The 21,706-nt window shown below is 40.7% G+C and overlaps 1 protein-coding gene across 1 annotated transcript in view; it reads left to right on the top strand.

The window, feature by feature from the left end:
• The window catches only part of SEZ6L (seizure related 6 homolog like), a 43,905-nt gene extending 25,552 nt beyond the window's left edge, over positions 1 to 18,353 (top strand). The window contains exons 5-8 of the mRNA XM_056821570.1: positions 1,519 to 1,551; positions 6,384 to 6,498; positions 7,654 to 7,756; positions 10,566 to 18,353. Of these exons, the coding sequence (XP_056677548.1) occupies positions 1,519 to 1,551; positions 6,384 to 6,498; positions 7,654 to 7,756; positions 10,566 to 10,595 (281 nt within the window). The 3' untranslated portion in view covers positions 10,596 to 18,353. The remainder of the gene's footprint in view (positions 1 to 1,518; positions 1,552 to 6,383; positions 6,499 to 7,653; positions 7,757 to 10,565) is intronic.
• Positions 18,354 to 21,706: the final 3,353 nt, after the last annotated feature.

The following is a 21,706-nucleotide window of genomic DNA, read 5'->3' as shown; positions in this document are numbered from 1 at the left end:
ATTCGTTTTTAGTATTAATTCTCTATAGGAGGGAGGAAATTAAAAGGTTTCTCTCTTGATACATGGACACTACAAGAGAGAATATTGATTCTCACCTTAATTTAGAATCATGGATCTTGAACTCAGAGCTGAAAGGGACTTTTTCAAATTATCCAGCCAGTAAAAAGGTAATTAAGTAGCCAAGCTGGTCCAGTCTTGAATTCAAGACTTCTTGTCTCACATCCTATGCTCTCTCCACTTTATTGAGCCCCAAGGAGAGAATTGGTGTCTGGATTAAAGTCACATCATATCATGAATATTCTTTGGCCTCTAACCCACAGCTCTCCCAAGGATGTCATCTGATTTCCTAGGTAGCTCTTCCTGTACTTTTTGGGTTCTGACACTAAAGTTTCCATCAGTATAGGAAATTCCCTCTGCCAGTATAGATGCATGTATGCTCAGCAATTTATAGTCTTAGAGAATTATCAGGGAACACTTAGAGTTTAAGAGACTTTCCCAATCTCACACACCTGGGATTTGTCCAGGACTAGCTCTTGAAGCCAAATCCTAGATGATTTGTTGGTTCTCCTTCTGCTGACAAAACCCCAGAGAATTTGTGTATTTGTGGTATTTGTGGATGTACCAGGCACTATGCTGAGCACAAAAAATAAAAATCAAAGAGCTTGCATTGTACTTGGGGGAGGATGGAGTCAGGAGGTGCACCATGGAAACTGATCTGTGGATACAAGGGAATTTGAGGAGGGAGAGAACACTGCTTCCTGGAGAAGAAGGCATCTTAGTAAGTGGTGATGACAATGAGTCTTTGGGCATTTATTAAGCATCTGCTACATTCGAGTCATTTTACAAAATGCTAAAGAAACAAAGACAAAAAGTAAAAAACAGTGCCTGACCTCAAGGTGTTTATATTCTAATGAGAGTGACAACTCATGCACAGCTAAGTATACATGAAATACATGCCAAAATAATGCAGGGAGGAGACAAGTCATCTCACAAATAAAGATGAGAAGGGAGGACATTTCAGGTGTGGGTGATGGCTTGTGTGAATGCACCATGACAAAAGACAGAAGGTTCAGAGTTAGGCTGGAAGTACAATTTGGCTGAAAAGGAAATATGAAAGGCTGGGAGGGAAGATTGGGGCCATATTGCAAAAGTCTTAAATTCCAGGCTGAGAAGTTTATACTTCATCCTAGAGACAACGGGAAACCTCTGAAGATTTTTGAGCAGGAGAGGGACATGGTCAGACTTCCCTCTTGGGAAGATTGTTTTGGTGGCTTTGGGGAATTTCCTTTAAATGAAGGATAGAAGAGGAAAATGATTTCTTTAATGGAAAGATCCCTGTCTTTGCTGCCATGGGACACATTGTACGGGGATCGGATACCCACACAAATGCAACAGCTAAATGCCTGACTGTGAAGGTGCCTGGTAGGAAGGATTTTGACTGGCATTTACTTTTTATGTTTCATGGGACTGGGATGAATGCATTTACCATGTCCCAATATCTCCCACTTTCTCTTTCAGTTAATCAAGACAGCTTCGAGCATGCTTTAGAAGGTGAGTTGCACAATGAAAATCCCAACAACACAACATAACAACAGGAAAGATGGGGGCAGGTCACTGAGTGTCTTTATCAAGTTTTCACAAAGCCCATTTCCATCTCTGCCAACAGCTGCATGGGCAGGGCTATTGTGAAAAAATAATTGGATATTCATCTTGGATGCCTAAATACTCCAGGATAGCAATTTGGCACCAATCCCTTGTACAGGAAGATATAAGAGAAACTGACATTTCATATGTCAGAGAAACAGTTTATTCAAATAACCCAGTTGTAAGATTTTTCAGCCAATTAAGCAATTTGACTCATCACTTCAGGGACTGCATTAAGCATTCTGATGATAAGTAGCACACCTGGAAATGGGGACTAGGTGATGTCAAATCCATTGGCTATAATTGATGGCACTTTTAAAGGGACTCGGGGAGAGGACCAGCCATGGAGAAGGAAGGGGAGGTGGCAGTAAGGGGTGGCCATTTATTCACTCATTTTGAGAAATTGAAAGTGGTTGTTCTCATGGAAAGGCCAGAAGGTGAAGATGAAATTCCTTAATTGAGAATTCTGAACTTAGAGTCACAGAACCTTTGTCCAAATTCATATACTTGCTCTTGGTCAAGTATTTCCCCTGCCTGGACCTCAGTTTCCTTGTCTGCAAAGGGTTGAATGAGATGAATTCAAAGAACCCTTCCAGCTCTAAATCAACGATCCAATGATTGTTTTGCTGCTGAAATGCTCCTTTTTTATGCTTGAGAGCAGGGGCTGGAGGGGAAAGCAGTGAACTATGGGAACTTCTGAAATGCCTTAGCTGCTTGATATCAATGAAAGTATCAAAGGAATGATAGACATTAATCAGGAATTCTTGATTGAAGAATTCTTTCTAAATGACTCCTTACAAGCGATCTCCCTACCTAGTGCTCATTCTTAGCTCCATATAAATAATTCCTTAGGCATCATTCCCCCAAGGAATAAGATCTAGCTTTGCCCAAATCTGGAAAGTGACTCAGAAAAGTGACCCTCAGAGTCTCCTATCCCTAGAGATACAAAAGACGAGTAATTCATAATTCAGCCCACAAATCACCCCTCCTGAAGCCATAACTACGATAAAGCAATTAGAGCTTTTGTCCCAGGGCTAGAGAGAGAGCACACAGAGAACACTGCCTTTTGCAGTATAAAATAGTACAATTTAGTATGTAGTTAGCAAAAATAGTTCAACAAGATGTCTGAGTGAGCTCCCTCTCCTTCTCTTTATACTCCCTACCACTGTCTCCTAGAATAGCATCTTTGTGCCAGTCTCAGAATGTCTCCTTAGCCCTACCAATAATATTCTCCCCTCAAATGAGGTGATACTTTATGCTAACCAGACTGGTTCTGTGGTCCTTTCTCTGAGCCCAGAACTCTGGTTATGACACTGGCCCCCTTCCTCAATTCCTTCCCCCTTCACTAAGGCAAAACCCCTTCCCTTCTACTTACTTCAAGGATGCAACCAAGTACAGTAGAAAGAATGTTTTATTTTAAGTCAGAGAACTGTGGTTCATATGTCTAAATACCATTTCTATTACTTGCCTACTGTGTGACTTTGGACAAATTATTCCATCTTTCTGATCCTTAGTTTCTTCATCTATAAAAATGAGGAGGTTGGACTAGATGACCTCCAATCATCTCTTTCATCTCTGCATCTATGACCCTAGTGCTTTTTTTTCTGATCTCAAGGCTGTCACATAATCTTGGAGGTATCTGGCACTTTAAAAATCATTGGGTCCAATGTTCTCATTTTAGAGATTGAGGTCAGTTGGTGAAACATGATTTCACCAAGGTCACACTGAAAATTAATAGCAAAATCAAAGCTGGAGATCACAGTTCCCAGTGCCTAGTCCTGAACTTTCTCTACTATCAAACTAGTTCTTTAAAACCCTATAATGGGGGGCAGTTGGGTAACTCAGTGGATTGAGAGTCAGGCCTAGAGATGGGAGGTCCTGGGTTCAAATCTGATCTCAGACACTTCCCATCTGTGTGACCCTGGGCAAGTCATTTAACCCCCATTGCCTAGCCCTTACCTCTCTTCTGCCTTGGAGCCAATACACAGTATTGACTCCAAGATGGAAGGTAAGAGTTTTAAAAAAACCTATAATGTTTCTTGTCCTCTTTACTGTAAAAATTAAAATTAATGTGCAATAATAAAAATATCATATTTTAGGAGATTTATTAAAGGTCATTATAAATAAAGGAATAAAAGGGATACAAAATAAAAACCATGTGCCCATGTTCAAAACTCCCATGCTTACCACCACCATGCTTGAGACATCAAGCCAAAGAGCTCAAAAGTAGAGCCGCCCACTCAATATATTCCCTATCTACAGGAAGTACGTAATGATAGGAAGTCAGTGGGTTCCCAGGAAATGTAGTTCTTTTTTAGGGTAACAGATTTTCAATTATACATTACCCACATTCACTCTTCTGGACTCTGTCTCTTCTTCCTCCTCAAGATAATCATCTGGCACTGAAGAAATCTAGGCTTTTCTACTTCAGAGGAAACACTAACTGACTAGCACCCTATAGAGTATGTAGGGTGGACAGAAGAATCAATGACAGAGTTTTAGAGTTGGAAGGGACATCAAAAGACATCTAATCCAATCTTACCACAATAAAATTGTGGTTCAGTTGTTTCAGTCATGTTTGATTCTTTGTGATCCCATTTGGAGTTTTCTTGGCAAAGATACTAGAATGATTTGCCCTTTTCTTCTCTAGCTCATTTTACAGTTGAGGAAACTGAGGCAAACAGGGTTAAGTGACTTGCTCACGGTCACACAACTCAGTTCTTCTGACTCTAGGCCTGGGCACTCAATCTACTGAGCTACCTAGCTGCCCATAACCAGAATGAAAATTCCCTCTAAATACTCCCTGACAAGAGATCTCAATTAGCCTTTGAATAAATACTTTTAGTTAGGTGTTTATTCAAGATATATATTATTTCTTAAGGAGGTCCATTCCACTTTGAGGCAGTGCTGATTGTTAGGAAACTTTGTTATTTTGTTGATGTTTTCCCATGAAATCAAGACTATCTAATAATAGGTCTTGATCAATGACACATGTAAAACTATGTTATGGGGCTATGGGAGGGGAGTGGAAGGAGGGGAGGGAAAAAAAACATGAATCATGTAACCACAGAAACATTTTCTTAATTAATAAAAAATTTTAAATCACAAATTAAAAAAATAAAAATAAAAGACTATCTCTAAGAATAAAGGCATTGCTCCTGATGTGACATTCTGGGGTAAAATCTCATCTCTCTTCCATAGGATAGCCTTCCAAACAGCAATCATGACCCCCATGAGTCTTCTTTCCTCCAATCTAGGGCAGAATGCTATTCCATGGTAAGGAGAGAGAGACATTCTGGGGCTCTGGCCCAAGGATATTGTGCTGGGGGAGAAAGGTAGGGAGTGTGAAGAGGTAGAGAAGATCTCTCCAGGCACCAGTTTCTCTTCCCAGTTCCTTGTTTTCAGCAGGTTTGCAGGGCAGGGATGTCAAGGAGCCAAACATGAGTTCCTCTAAGGATGGAGATTGCTTTTAGGTATATCCTAGGAGCATAGAATTAAAGTTGGAAGGAACCTTTGCAATCCACAAGTTAAGAGGGACATAGAGTTATCAGGAAGGCAATCAGGATGGTGAAATGTATTGAGTGCATGCTGTATTGGAGGAATTCCATGTACAGAGGGAGAGAAGATTTAGAGTGGGGGGGGGGGTGCTTGTGAACAGTTACCATGTGGAGGAGAGATTACATTTGTTCCATGTGGTCCCAGAAGGCATAACCAAGAATCACAGGAAGTTTGTGGAAGTTGCAAAGAGGAAAATGTAGGCATCCAATCATGAAAATATTCCTAACAATTAGCACTGTTTTTTGGACAGCAGAATGAATGACCTTAAAGGATAATGGGTTCCTCCTCCTTGAAAATCTCCAATTACAGGCTGGATGACCACTTGTCAGGGATGCTGTAGTGACTAGATAGCCATTAAGCTCTCTTCAATTCTCTGTTATTCTGTGAATCCCTTTATTTTATGTTAAGAGGAAACTGAGGCCCGGAGAAGTCAAGTGATTTTTCTAGGATTATATAAGTTATAAGTGATTGAGCCAGGATTCAAATCCAGATCCTTATGACTCTAAATCAGTTAGTTAGCAATCATTTTGAGGCCCTTCTGTAAGCCACACACTGCTCTAGGAATTGGGGTTAAAAAAAAAGCAAAAACAAACTAGTCCTTGACCTCACAAAGGCAGGGACAGAAAATATGTGCCCATATGGGGAAGGGGGAAAGGCACACAAGACAAAGAAAAAGGAGGAAGGGGAAGACAAGGCAAGGTAAAGAAAGGGAAGACAAGGCAAGGGAAGGAAGAGAAGACATGGGAAAGCAAGACAAGAGAAGAGAGGGGAATGGAAGGCAAAGGAAGTCCAGAGAAGGGAAAGGAGTATATCAAAGGAAAGTATGTAGAAACTAGAGATTTCAAGAATCAGAGGTAAGGAGGGCACTGGGAACAACCTATGCAAAGGCAACAAGATGGAAAACAGAGTATGTGGAAAAGCAATAAAGCTACTTTGGCAGGCACAAATGGTTCCTGAAGGGATAACACATATAATAAATAAGGTTAGAAGGTTTGGCTAGAGCAAATTGTGAAGGGCCTGAAATGCTGAACTAAAGAAACTTTTATCCTAGAGGCTAATAGGGAGCCGATGAAACATATTGAGCAGGGGAATGATGTGGGCAGAGTTGCCACAACTCCTCCCTCAGTGCCTCCCCTATCAAACCTCTAAAAAAGAGTTCCTAACAAATGTTACCTTTTTAGTAGCAGAAGCGGCCGCAGAGACCTCCCTGGAAGGGGGAAACATGGCATTGGCCATCTTCATTCCAGTGCTCATCATTTCCCTCCTGTTGGGTGGGGCCTACATCTACATCACCAGGTAAGAGCCAGCCAACCATGATGGCAGATTGCATGAATAAAGCATTCTCTAGAAAAATGCCTCCAATCCCCTTTGAGAGTTTCATTAAGCCACACAAGCCCAGGTAGAGTAGGGCAGGGGTTCATTCTTTCCTAATGTCTGGGTCCTGTTCTTGTTACTACTGTTAAGAAGTAAAATGATGATGGTTAGGTTTTATTTAACTAAGGGAAGAACTTTGGAAGTGGCAATGGGATCTCTTTTAAGACTTTTGAATTATTCAACCAATTAGCGAACATTTATGAAACTCAGGCACAGTGCTAAGTGCTGAGGATAAAAAAAAAATGAAACAGTCCCTGTCTTCAAGGAGTTTGCATTCTTTTGGGGGCACAACATCAATGAATTGACAGGCATTGATATATTTTATATCTTAGTTAATCATAATATATGATAATCATAGATAGCTTTTAGAATTTGCAAAGCACTTATAAATACTCACAACAGCCATGAGAGGTAGACGTTATTTTCCTCATTTTATATATGAGAAAATATAAGGTAGTCAGAGGTCAAGTGACTTGTCCAGAGTCACAGCTAATAAGTGACTGAGGCTGGATTTGAACTCAGATCTTCCTGACTCCAGGTCCAATGCTCTATCTGCTGAATGACCAAGATGCCTCATTATCACATTTAATGCTGGGACAAGAGTCTCACAGTGGGGCTGGAGGGGTTATAAAGGCACCAGACAATTGTTATGGTAGAGAAGGGATCTGTTTGCCAATAATATTGCCTTAAGTCAGCCATCTCTAATTTATTAGTCTTATCTTCAGCAGTTTCATTAAGATCCTCTTATGTGCCAGGTACTACACAGAGTTCTGGAACCACAAAGATGAAACCAAAAGAGTGCTTGTCTTCAAAGAGCTTACAATCTAGCTGGGGAAGACCATATGTATACATATAGATACAAAAAAACCATTCAAGAGAGGTTCAGGATAATTTGGGAAGAAGAAACTCAAAGCAGTGGGGCCCAAGAAAGGCATCATGGGGAGGTGGGGCTTGAGCTAAGCCTTGAAGGAAATGGGGGATTCTTAAGAACATGGCAGCAAGGCTGCTTTCCTTCAGCACTGAACCTTGTTTCCTTGGGAAAGTAACTGCTTTTCTCCCTCCCATGTTCTCTTCCAGGTGTCGATACTACTCCAACCTGCGCCTGCCTCTAATGTACTCTCACCCATACAGCCAGATCACAGTTGAGACTGAGTTTGACAACCCAATTTACGAAACAGGGGTGAGTCGATCTCTTTCTGGTGCTTTCATTTTCTTGGCACTGGAATGATGGGAAATTGAAACTGAAGGTTTAATTCCCTTTAACTCCCTGGGCAGCTGTCAGTGGGAAGCAGCCACCAGGACTCTCTGCATCCCTACCAAAGGCAGGTAATGAGATAACCATGAGGCTTTTCTATCTCCTTTGAGAAAGATGCTTCAGGAGTTTAGGAGGAGATAAACACCTGGTCCCTTTTCATCAACAGAGAGTGGCCACTTGGCAGGTTGGGCTGACCCTGAAGGCTCCCCAGGAGAGGAGATTTAAATGGGCTGAAACTCTGAGAGTGGCCAGCTGTCTTTATTTATTGAGGCCATAATTCAGAAGGTGATGAGGGATAGAAGCCTTTCAGAGAATGGACTAAAGAAAATAACAAGTAACCAAAGGCAATTCTTCTGTGCTTTATACATGCTTACAAAGGGCTTTACTTACATTTGGCAGTGAGGATTAGTGAAGAAGGAGCCAACCTTGGAGTCCTAAAGAGGGAAATGATTGGCAGGTCCAAGGATATTATTCTAAATGTGATGGTGACAGATGAGATGATATGTATGTTCCCTTCCAGCTCTAAATTCTATGGAGTTATATTTCAAGGACTAAGAAAGGATGTTAGAGGAATGGCCAAAAGACAATAATAGAGTGGAGCATTTTGAATCCATTTCCAATAAGGGATCATTGAAGAACCTGGGAATTTTTGGTCCAGAGAAAAGAAAACTGAAGGAGAGGAAGAAAGCTGTAGGAATGTGATCTGATACTGTCTTTGGGGATTTGAAGAGCTGCCATGTAGAATAAGGATGTGACTGGTCCTGCTTGGGGCTGGAGGACAGAACTAGAAATAATGGGGGAAGTTTCCAGGAGGAAAATTTAGGTTTGGTGTCAAGAAAAAATTCCAGATGATTAGAGCTAGACCAGAGTAGAATGGGCTGCCTCTGGATGTGTTGGCAACTCATTTCCTGAAGTAAAAATTCTGGATGACCACTTGTTGTATAGAAGATCATAAGCTTAGACACCCAGACATGGAAGGTCCACAGAAGTCATAAGTTACCAAAGGTCACAAAGAAAGTAACTGATAGAATCAGGATCTGAACCTAGACCTAGAATTTTAGATTCAAGTCTGGAAGGGAACTCAGATGAAACTAGTTCAAAGGAGGTTACAGATGAGGAAATGGAGCTCAAGAGAAGTTAAATTATTTAACAGAGGCCACACAAGCAGTATCAGAGACAGACTGGAACCTACGTCCTAGGATCATAGTTTGAGAAATGGAAGGAAACTCAGAGGAACTGAGGTCCAATGAAATTAAAGATGAGGGAAGAATGAAAAAAATGAGGGATCTGAGGTCCATAAATATTGAGTGATTTGTCCACGGTTATACAGAGAAGGAACACTAGAAAAAGGATTCTTATTCAATTGTAGGTTACACTAGATTACTGACCTTTAAGCTTCCTTACTATTCAAATTCTGTGGCTGTGGTACTATTAGTAGGTTACTTTTATTTAGTGTTTTGCAATTTATAAAAGGTTTTGCCTACATTAGCTCATTTCATCTTGTAATTTCTTCAGCTTTTTAACAGGCAATTATCAGTTATGATGTCCACATCACTATTGAGAAAACCAGTTAAGAAAAGTAAAGGATGTTGGTGGAACTGTGGACCAATCTAATCATTTTGGAGAGCAACGAGGAATTATGGCCAGATAGTTATAAAACTGTGTATACCCTTATACACTTGCATGGATCTAATTCCCAAAGAGATGAGGGAGAAAAGGAAATCGCCTATATGTTCCATAGCAGCTCTCTTTGTGAAGGCAAAGAACTTGAAATCAAAGAGATGTCCATCAATTGGGAAATGGCTAAACCAAATTATGGTAGATGATTGTGACAGAATACTACTGCACTGCAAGAAATGATAAGCTTTCTAAACTTGGAAAGAACTGTATGAGATAAGGAAGAGTGAAATGAGTAGGATGAAGAGAACATTATATATAGTTACAGATTTTTAATATTTGAAGAATAACTTGTGAATGTTCACCTCTAGAGAATGAACTGAGAAGTGGAAACACAAAAGACATAATCTATGTATCTGTTTGCTGGATGAAGCCTTCTACAGTGTAGGGAGTTTGGGGAAGGGGAGGCTAAAATATCTAAAAAGAAATTATTTTAATAAAAAAAGTAAAGGGCCTGAGTCTAGAAGGTGAAGGCATATTGCAAGGCATGCAACTAGGATGTGACCAAGCCACCACTAAAACCTAAGCCTCTGATCCATTTTCATTTCCCCAGATGCCATGCAAAATTTAAATGTATATTTATAGGGGTAACTGGTATAGAGTAGATAGTGAGCAAGGTCTAAAGGGAAGGTCCTAGGTTCAAATCTGACCTCAGTCACTTCCTAGCTGTGGGGCCCTGAGCAAGTCACTGAACTGCCATTGTCTAGCCCTTACCACTCTTGTACCTTAGAACCAATACACAGTATTGATACTAAAACAGAAGGCAAGGGTTTAGGAAAAATGATATCCATTTCCCTAGACACAATGCAAAATTTAAGTGTATACATACAAGGAAAGTCAAGTGGCTCAGTGGATAGAGCACCAGGCTTAGAGATGAGAAGTCCTGAGTTCAAATATGGCCTCAGACACTTCCTAGCTGTGTGATCCTGGGCAAGTCACTTAACCCTAATTGCTTAGCCCTTGTTCTCCTTCTGTCTTAGAATTGATATCAAGACAGACTATAAAAGGGCTTTAGTAAAATAAAATAAATGTTTATTTTTTCTTCCCTCAATCACAGGAAACAAGAGAATATGAAGTTTCAATATAAAGACAGTTATGCTCCAGATGTGACCTTCAAGATGTGAATGACAATAGGACTTCCTCAGTAACTCATCCAGAGACCACGTGGCATTCGATTGAAACCCTGGCTCTTCCATTGTCTTTCCTTTAGACTCTTTATTGAAGATTTCCTGTTTTCTTCACTGTATTTATTATATTTAAGTGAAAATAGGTGTACACAGCTGTTTGGGGTGGCTGTCCAGGCCAGGCACTTGGCACAGTTTCAGTCCTAAGTGCAGGTGTGTGTGTGTGTGTGTATTTGGTCATTAAGGTTAAAGGGGAGGAAGATGGGCCATGAACTCACTGCTGATGAAGTCTCTCTGGATGACGGCACAAAGGAAAATGGTGCATTGGCAAGGTTGCTGCAATGTCCAGACTTAGGGCCACTGGGAGTGAAGGTTTGAAGGTTTGGGGGGGAGTGTCTCTAGGCAGCTAAAGAAATGTGAGGCCATATGGCTCAGGCTCCATGGGACCATGATTTGGTTCTTGGAGATGACCCAGGGACTTTGGCCAGTTTGATCTCAAATGTGATGCTGTATTCTCATGCTCATCCTTTATGTTGTATTGACACTTGGTAGAGGAGTACCGAATCTTTCCGGTCCCTACCCATTTCTGGCAAATTCCTTTCCTCTGTAGGAGATGTCCAAGCATCAAAAGCTATTTTCCTCATTGTCCCACCTTTTCTGTTTTACCCACTCATATCATTGGCTGTTTATGGGGGTAAAGGCTTATCTGCAATGCCACTGAAATCAGAGATATCTTCCCTCTCCAGCTTCATCCTTGACTCAGGAAATTGGTACAAGAAAGGGTCAGCCGCTTCTCTAGGTCTCAGCAGGAAAGGGCACAGAGGGAAACCTGACCCCGTGTTCACAAGCTGCCTGCATGGCTTCTTTCCCTGATACCTGCTCAGTAGTGACAAAGAGATGTGTGACATGTTGTAGCTGCCAGAAATTAGCATGCATTTAGGCAGCAGGGTCTACCCAATTCTGCTTGCCCAGGAGCCCTGGGGGATGCTTAGCTTTCTTTTCTCTTATTTTGAACACAGTGTCAATCTATGGATTTCCATGGGGGGGGGGGGGAGTGTCTTAAGATGAGAGGTTAGCTGAATTGTGTCTGACCCTTTCCCATCCCCATCTCTGCCACATAATCCCCAGCTTGACTCTCCCTCCAAAACAAGGGATTCAGTCAACTCAATTATTTGTAAAGCTCATATTATGTGCCAGGAATCTACTACAACTACAAAGAATGAAGCAATCCAAGACCCTCAAGGAACCTGCAATCAATCCACTGAGAGAGGATGAACTGGATCAATCAGCAAGGATTTATCAAGCAACTACTATGTGCCAAACACTGTGCTAAGTGCTAGAGATACAGAGATTTAATGTAACAGTACCTGCCCTCAAGAAGCTTACAGTCTACTAGGGGACACAACCAGTGGATGTATAAATACATGCAAGACACATCCAGAATGGACAGGAAGTAACCATGGATGGGAAGGCAGTGACTCAAAGGAGCTCCCGAAATTGGTCTTTTTAAAAAAGCACCTTCAGAGTCCTAAAGGGGCAGTCCTCATTTCTCTGAATGACTAAGGAGTAGGGATTAAGAGTTACAAAAAGAGATGACAGGTGATGGGAAAAAGCATAACTGCAGGGAGCTAGGCTTTCTTCCCTCGTGGACAGAGGGTGTAACCTTGATCAACCACCAGGGACTCCAGTAAGACTGAGAATGTAATGTGGTATAAGCAACCTGCTGGAAGTCTCCCTGGTGAAATAAAGAAATCTCCTGGTAGAAACGGATCTACTGTAATTTGATAGTAAAGGTGGCAATGTAAAGGTGACAATGAGCCCAAGTATCATCTCACTGCAGTTTCTCCTTTTTTCTTCTCACTGCTTCTTATGTTGACCATTGACATAGAAAAGACCCCTCTTAGTTACCTGCATTGCCCTTCTCTCCCTTCTTGTATCTCAGGGTAATGGGAAGAATGAGAAAGAATCATAACTTAGATGTGGGAGACTTTCTAGGGCTTCTTTCTAGGATATCAATCACACTGGCAGCATTCACTGCTCTAGACAACAGTTTAGAGTTGAAGAATCTTCAGGACACCGAGATCAGGTAGTTATATTCAGGCCATCAAGGTAGCTACAAATCTCCTTTGGCTATAGAGTGCCAGGGTCTTTTCCCTTTTCCCCCAATCCAGGCACATCAGATAGCTATATGTGATGGAAACCAGCACCACGTGGAACTCCTTGCCCTCTGGGATAGTCATTCAAATAACACTGGAGGTACAATAGAGGATGGGGATGGAGTGGAAGGATGGAGAAGCCCTATCCTAATATCCATTGCCCTCCTCCCCTCTCCCAACCTAGTACATACCTGGATCAGTGGGATCCTTTGTTTACAACTCCCATGTGATGTCCCCTGATATGGCCCCAGTTTAGGGTATAGGATTTGGATAGATCTGGAAGCTTTAGTCAATCACAGTCTCAGAATTAAAGAATTACAGAGTAGAAAGTGATCTCAGTGTCATCTAGGCCAGTCTATATCTGTACAAGAATGCCTTTACAATATCTTCAATCATTCCTTTAAAACTCCCAATAAGGCCTCAGGCACTTCCTAGAAGTATGACCTTGGGCAAGTCTCTTCACCCCCATTGCCTAGCCCTTACCACTCTTCTGCCTTGGAAGCAGTACACAGTATTGATTCTAAGATGGAAGGTAAGGATTTTTTTAAAACTCCCAATTAGAGGAAATCCATTGCCTCTCAAAGAAGCTGGCATCAGTTTTGGATAAATCATCAAGAAACATTTCCTTGCATCCAGCTTAAATTTACCTCTTTCCAACTGTCACTGTTGTTCCTAGTTCTGCTTCCTGGGCCCAGGGAGAAACAGTTCTCCCTGTAGCAGCATCAAGATTATTTACTACAAGCTGACTTATAGTGTTAAAAGCCCCTCTGCTCATATGTGGCACCCCTTGGGAATTTTAGTTGACAGATTGAAATATCTTGGGATGAATGGAACAACAGGTTCATCACTTCCTCTGTGGAAATCTAGACTTGTTTCTGAATGGTCCAAGGTTCAGGACTTCCCCTTCTTGGTGGAAAGCTATTCCATACCCATATTGGTCAAGTTCAACCTCTTCTATAACTATCAGAGGAAAACCCAAGGTTTACTACCAAGGTCAGATAGGATATCCATGTTTTTGATGGTATCCCCTGCCCCCTTAAACATAGTCAATACACTTCCTGGAGATGAATGGCTGATGCAACATTTGGGGAAGTAAAGGCCAACTTCAAAGGAAAAACAATGTTTTGTTAAGGTAAAAATCAATCTTTTATTTACATTTGACATTTCATCTAACATTTTGCCAACTGAAATGATGGCATTCTATTAATCTTTTGTGATCCTGGAACATACTATATTTTGTGGAAAAACTAAACATTTTCTTCTATAAGGTCTTAACTCTAACCCTGCTCCCCAAAAGGGATACAGGCTGGGATGGACCTGGAATTCCTTGTAATGTTCTGATGGATGGAAAAGCTAGTGTTATTTGGGGGGGTCGGAATTCCAATGTCTTTTTTCCAGTCTTCTGTAACCATGATGATGTTTTAAAATTTTATTCTAGTCTAGAGACAGTTAGGATGGGTCCCTGCATTGTAAAATACTTTAGAGAAGGGTTTTTTTCTTTTTTCAAATATCTGAATGTGTTTGTAATTTGTAATGGCAAAACAAAACAAGTGCCAAAAATGCACCAGGCATGTCATTTCAATTCATATATGTCTGTTTTTATAAGGAGAATACTCAAATCATTGGGATTAAATATTTTTGGACATAATACTTCCTTGGAGGAATTTGAGAATTGGGTGGACCTTTCTACAAACCATACTATGTGTTTTAACAGTTGAAATTAAGTTTACAAAAATTGGAGCTTCAGAAAATGTTGATGCAAGCTTATCACCAGATCTTCATTGCTTAGAAACTTGTCTCTTTAGCACTACCCACTTTGAGTTCATGGTCATGTTGAATCAATGTAGAAGCATGCTTCCTGCTCCCCAACCCCCACTAGATCTTTGATTTCATGGGCATTAGGAACTCCCAATAAGGAAATTTTCTCTCTCCCAATATGGATCACTTAACCACTTTGCCTCTTATAGCCTTAGAGTATTGCTTGATGCAAAGGAAGGTTATGGGCCTTACCCAGGATCATACAGCCTTTGGGGTCATTGGGAGAACCTGAACCTTCAGCTTCCTAACTCTAAGATGATCTCTTCATCCACTGTGCTGTGTTACCACACAACATTAGTATTCTGATAGAAGCTAGGCAGATAATAATATGATACCTTGGAAAGAGCCCTCCTTTGGGGGTCAGAGGACTTGGGTCTGAATACAACCAGTATGATATTGGACAAGTCATTTCCTATTTCTGGGCTTCAGCTTTCTCATCTGTAAAATGGTGAGGTGAGAGGATGGGCTCAGTGATCTCTGAGGTCCCTCCCATCTCTAAATCTGTGATCCTATGATAATTGTTTAAATATGTTTCTACTTATTCTCAGACAACTCCTTAAGGCTATAAGTTGCAAAGCAAATGCCTCTCTGCATTGGCTAGGAGTTCCTCATTGGGAACTCCCTTTACTGATGAAATTATATCATGTACTACCTATATGTATATGTCTATACTTGCTGCGAATATTAGTCCTTTTCTATCACCCTGAAGGCAAAGGCCAGATGATCCTTTGAAATATCAGATCAACAGCTTTGGACACCTCCTAACAGCCTGAAAGACCCATGTTGCCAAGTAATCAGGATAACCTGTGGAATGCTATGGCTGAAGTTTGCAAAGAGCTGTCTAGGTCCTTCCTGGAGATAGGACACAGTGTCTCTTTTCCACAAAGAAAGATTGGCTGGAAATGAGTGGCTTCCAGTGTCTCGTGGAGGACAATATCTTCTCAGGAATGACTGAGCCAGGTTTTGCCCTGTGGATTTTCATCTTCCTTTTCTTCTCCAAATGATTGTGCTCTAGATTTTTAAATCCAGATTTGGGCCTCTAGAATTGGTACCTTAGAACTTTAAAGTGATAAGACTGGGACATTGTTTCCACATCTATAAAGTGAGGATATAGGACTAAGATCCTATGAGTGTCAGTTCTCCATCGGTCATTCCCCAGGCAATCTTTTCAGAAAAGTCCTGAATAAAATTACAATACTGTCTCTTCTTTTCTTTCTTTCTTTTTTTTGGAGGCAGTGTGGAAAGAGCATTGGATTTGGAGTTAGAGGCTATAGCTATGCTACTTATTACCTGTGTGGCCTTGGGCAAGACATTTAACATCTCTAATCATGAGATCCTCATCTGTAAAATGAAGGTGTTGCACTAGCTGATTCCTGTCTAGCTATAAACCTGTGTCCCCAAATGGCTGCCATTCTCTTATTTGTAAATATTAACTCCAGTAACAGAAATGAAGTGCAGCAAATTGTATGGGTCACTTTTGGTCACGTGACAGAATGGATCATGGCCAACTGGCACATCCCAAGGCTCTCTGGTATGTGATTCAATGAACTTGATGTTTATACCAATTGGCCCTTCAAGGTCATGAGGAGAACCAGGACTGGGCTACAAGACTTGGCATGATTCTAGGGTCATCTGAGTCTGTGAATTTGGACAAGATGGACCTGGAAGGATTGCTATGCTCCAGAATATCATCTCCTTTCCCTGCCCTAGAAAATGAAGAAGAACAATTGAATAGGCAGGTTTGTTCTGAGGACCAGGCTTCTGATATGGGGAAGAGGAAAGATTTCCTGTTCCCTTGGAACAACACATTGAGAAATGTAAGAATGTTCTCACTTTTTTGACCTGCCTGAGTTATTTCCAGATCATTCAAACCTTTTTGTGTACCTACTATGCGCTCAGCACTATGTTGTAAACATCACCTGGATAAAACCCAAGGATGATACAGAACCTAATAAGTATCATGGGGTCACAGAATGTCAGATCTGGCAGTGACTTCAGAAGCTTTATCATCCCATCTGTACCTGAATAAGAGTATCTTCTACAATATATTGAACAAGGAGCCCCCACTCCCACCTTGCCAACCTCTCTTTGAGGAATTCCAAATGGGGGAAAAAACCACTGTGTCCCTATCTCCTGGGCTGACAGTACAAAATGAAGAAGCTACTTGAACCAAATCTTCCCTAATCAATCAGATTAGTAAGATACCAACTTGGATAATTGTACCACCATCAAGATTGACCAAACAGTTTCAAAGGTAAATAACAAGAAGAATACTCAAATAGTTCTATGAACTCATTGATTCAAGAGCTGTCTTAGATTATATTAGTAGCATAAGTGCTTTTAACTTCACTAGTCTAGTTCTAAGACCCATTGCTTGTGAAATGCTTAGGCTTCAGTTGGTAATTACCCCATGCCAAATGACAATCAATGACATCTTTTCAAGAAAACTATTCACTATGAAGTCCTGGCTTCCAATCTTGCTGACTGGCTGAATTCTGCATGGTCACATGATCATAGCTGAAAATCCAATGTCTGATGAAGAAGGGGTCATAGAATCACAGAATGTCAGGGTTGGAATCAACCTCAGAAGGCAACTAGTTCAACTCATACTTCCAACTACCCCTCACCCAAACCTATAACATACCCAACAGTCATTCAGCCTCTGCTTGAAGACCTCCAATTAAGGAGGGACCTACTACCTCGTAAGGCAGCTCATTCCACTTCTGGAGAGCCATGCTTGTTGGGAAGTGTTTCCTTAGTCAAATGTTCCAAGGAATCTGTGATTTTATGAATGTGGGTATTCCCTCCAATGATACAGATCACAACCATCCATGCCTTCTCATTCTAGGTGACTCTTGTCTGTGTCCTCCCTTGGGTTTGCCACAGGGGCTCCACCCAACATTCCAGGAAACCTACCTCCCTTTTTCTTGCCAACATGAAAATTTCTGTCTATTGAGCCTGAATGTGCCTCTTTGCAAACATCCACCCAGTAAGATCATCTGGAGAAATCTTCAGGATGCAAAATGAAGTCAATTGAAAATAGGAGTGAAGAACTGAACTTAGAACTTTAAGTGTTCCCCCCAACTTAGACAAAGGATGTGTGTTGTGAAAAGCTGGGGAGGGGAAAAGTTGGCAATTTTATGGTTTCCATCCCATTCCAAGAATCAGAAAATGAACTGCTAAAGAATGAATCCACCATTATCAGTAAGTTACATCTCTCTCCTGGAGAGGCTTGGAGGGAGGGGGCCATTTAAAAGGACCAGTGAAATAAATAGTGAAGAAGTCCTAGCCAATGCAAATTCTCATGGCTCAAAATCTCTCCATTTGGGAAGGGAGAATGTGTTCTGTGCCACCATTTTTCTTATGACTCAGTTCGTGACTTTTTATAAGTGGTTTGTATGTAGTATAGGGGTTTCACAGCAGCTTGATTATATAAACTACTTCCTATTTTGTTCCTGAAGTCAGGAGTTTTCTCCTTTACATGAACTAGAACCTTTGTAGAGCAACAGAAATGTATATTTTCATGCAGCTTTTTTTCCTGAACGTAAACTACGGTTTCCTATTTGCTTTTTAAATTGTCATACAACTTGAATCTTTAATCTCAATTCAGAAGAACTGACTGTCTGCAGCAAAGCTTTTCCAGCCTTGGTTCCCATCCCTGAAAATTAGAGTAGAGCTCATTCCCTGGCGCTCTCCATGGTACTGAACCCCCACCCCAGTGCAATAAATCTCTCATTTTTCATCACATTTGATGTGTAGTCATTTATCTTCACTGTCCAATTGTGGAATTTCCAGGACATTTGGTGCAAAATAATCACATCCCTTTTGCTGTCACTTATTTGCATTTCTGTGGTCATTTGATAAATGAAACAATCATCCCAGAAGGTCCCTAAAGACCAGTGGAAGAATAATGTGAGGTAGTAGAAAGAGCCTTGAACTAAATGTGAAGCTGCGATTTACATTAACTCTTTGCATTACCTTAGATTACTTATCTTCCCCCATCTCCTCACCTGTAAAATGAGAAGGGTCTAGACTAGCTGTTTCCTATGGTCCTTCCAACGCTTACAGTCTGTAATGAGAAAGGAAAAGAACCAAATGAAGTCAGCTAAATAGAATTGCTGCTCCAAGGTTGCTATAATTGATTACTTCAATTACAGAATGTTCTTGTGTTATGGACATGAAAAAAGAGAGTTGGACAGAATGCCGCTCAGGGTATAACAATCCCTCCAATGAACCACGAACACTTCCATATATCTGAAGGCCAATCTGGGGAAAAGATCTAGCATGCCTTTTATCATTGCATCCATTATTGTACCTCCAATCAAGTTCTTATGCAAGGTGTCATCCTGTTGGGGAAGTCACCTTGAGTTCTCATAGACTATGACAGCAAGATATGATTTCTGCCAGCACTCAAGAATGAGCTGTTGATGAATAGAATCTCAGAAATTCAGAACCTTAAGAAAACTTAGCAGCCATTTAGAATAGCCCAGGTTACCCAAAAGAGTCTCCCATCATAATATCCCTGGTAAGTAGATGTCTAGGCTAAGTTTGAAGACCTTCAGGGAGGAGAAAATCATTATTTCTCCCAGCTGCCAAATCTACTTTTGGCCAGTTTTCATTGTAAGGAAGTTCTCCCTGACACCAAGCCTAAATTGGTCAACCTGTTGCTCTGTGTTGTGTCTTCTGGGAATAAAGAAAACAAGTCTCATCTCTTCCATATAACAATCCTTCAGAAACTTGAAGTCAGCTGTCATAGGCCATGCTCCAACTTTGCCAGGACAAATATCCCTAGTTCTTTCTGTATGTGTATTACCTGGGTCCTGCTTAGCTGAGCTTAGGGAGACTATCACAAAGTTGGCCACACGGAAATAGGCGTCTTAGGGTGCAGTAAGTCTCAAATATCATCTGAGTCATTGGAGAGAGTGTCTGCACCCACTAAGTTAACAGCTCTTTCAAGGACTGATGCTGATGTTGTGATGTATAGATGCAAAATACTGCTAAAATGCTATATCAGGCATTCCTCCATTTGGCAGGGATAGGTGGCAAAGGAGGTAGAGCACTGAGCCTGGAATCAGGAAATCCTGAATTAAAATCCAAACACTAAAACACTTCCTAATTATTGGACCCTAGGCAAGTTATAACCTCTGTTTGCCTGTTTCTTCATCTGTAAAATGGGATAATAACAACACCTATCTCCCAAGATTACTTTGAGGATAAAATGAGCTAATGTTTTAAAAATATTTATGAATATTAATTGTTATAATTTCATTGTTATTGCCATAAATGCATATTACTAATTAACTTTATTTTGTGATCATGATTATAATTATTTGTTAATAATTTATAATAATTAGATGACTTTTTAAATTCCTTCCAGTTTCAATATATTGTAGTTCTCTGTTCCCTGTGACAAACTTCTTCTTTTGGGTAAGTTTATGTCCTCAAGACTAATTCACAAGGAGCACCCAACAGGCTCAAAGCTCTCCTTATGACTCACTCTGTGATGGAAATGAGTAGAATACCCCCTCCACCCTTATCCCTGATTCTCCAAGGAGTGAGACCAGGGAATAAACTCAGCTACCATGCTTCCAGCTGTCTCACAATAAAGTTTCTCTCCCCACTCAAGATGACAAATCTATCTTAAAGAGCAACCACAGAGGGCAATGGTCCAAATACTCTAGCTTTGTATCCCCCTAGATGATAGTGACAGTGGTGGCCATGATGACAGCAATAATAATTATTATTATAATACTACTAACAATGACAAACAGGTTTAAAGCCTGCAGATGTATTTTTGAAACCAGATATCATTTTATAAAGCAAAAAGAAGGGTGATGCAATGGAAAGAGAGCTTAGTGTGGGGTCAGAGGATACTGTTCCAAATTCCAGCTCTGCTACTTAACTAGCTGTGTGTCTATGGGCATGTTACTTATCCTCTCTAGGTTTCATCTATAAAAATGAAATGGTTGGACTTGATGGCATCTAAGTTCCCTTCTAGACTTAAATATTATTTATAAATAATAGTATCCATGTAATGACTTGTCCTAAGATTATTTATACCTGAACCCCATTGAATAAATCAAAAGATTTAGAAAATAATTCCCATTTATAAATTCAGAGTTTGTAAGTATTTGAACTGAAACTGGAATTCAGGGCTTCTGACAGCAAGTCTAATACCAAGTCCATTACATCATGTTGCCTTCAAGGAGTTTGGATCTGACCTGGGGAAAATATATATTTTTTATTTTATCTATTTTAATATATATATATATATACACATATTACATGGGGTTGTGTAAGTCTCCCTGAGAATAGAGAGAGCATTAATAGCAGAGAATGGTCAGGAAACACTTCACAAAGAATGTAACATCCCAGCTAATCTTTAAAAGAAGACAAGAATTCTAAGAGGTAGAGATAAGGAGGGGCACTATTCCAGACATAAGGAATGGATTGTGAGGATTCACAGAGGCAGGATGGGAATTTGGGGGTGGAGAATGGAATTTGGAGACCAGTTTAAAGTCTAGTTTGATCAAGATGTAGAGATTGTGAAAGGAAAGCTATAGAAACTAAGGTGGATATGGTAGTGGAAGTCAGAATATGAAAGTCATTTAATGCCAGGCTAAGGAGTTTTTATTTTGTTTTAGATGGAATGAAAATCTACCAAACATAACCTTCCATTGTTTCTCATGATCCTCTGTTGTGTTGCATCTGTGTAAACAATTCAGCTGGTGGAATCTTCCATGCAATGAATGGAATTCTCCTGCTTCAAACATTCAAGGGTCTGTGTTTACATCTATAAATCAATCCTTCCGTTTTTTCCATCATCCAAATCACAAACCTTTCACACCTTAGGATAGTGATGGTGAATCTTTTAGAGATGGAGTGCTGGCCTCATCCTCACCCCACCCTCTCAGACTGGGTGCCATGCCTGCCCCCCACAAAGTTCTGGGGGCACCCTGTTCCCTACTTTACTCCATACAGGGGATGGGGGAAGTGCTCCCATTGGGCTACTGGGCAAAGAGGTGGGTTATGTGAAAAAATATAGTCAGGCATGGTGTAAAAGAGGGGAGAAACTCCATCCAATTCCCTCTACCTTTCTA

Source organism: Monodelphis domestica, chromosome 3 (assembly GCF_027887165.1).
Source record: "Monodelphis domestica isolate mMonDom1 chromosome 3, mMonDom1.pri, whole genome shotgun sequence".
NCBI lineage: Eukaryota > Metazoa > Chordata > Mammalia > Didelphimorphia > Didelphidae > Monodelphis > Monodelphis domestica.
The sequence above is the reverse complement of the archived record's forward strand: the minus strand, read 5'-3'. Positions and strand labels throughout refer to the sequence as shown.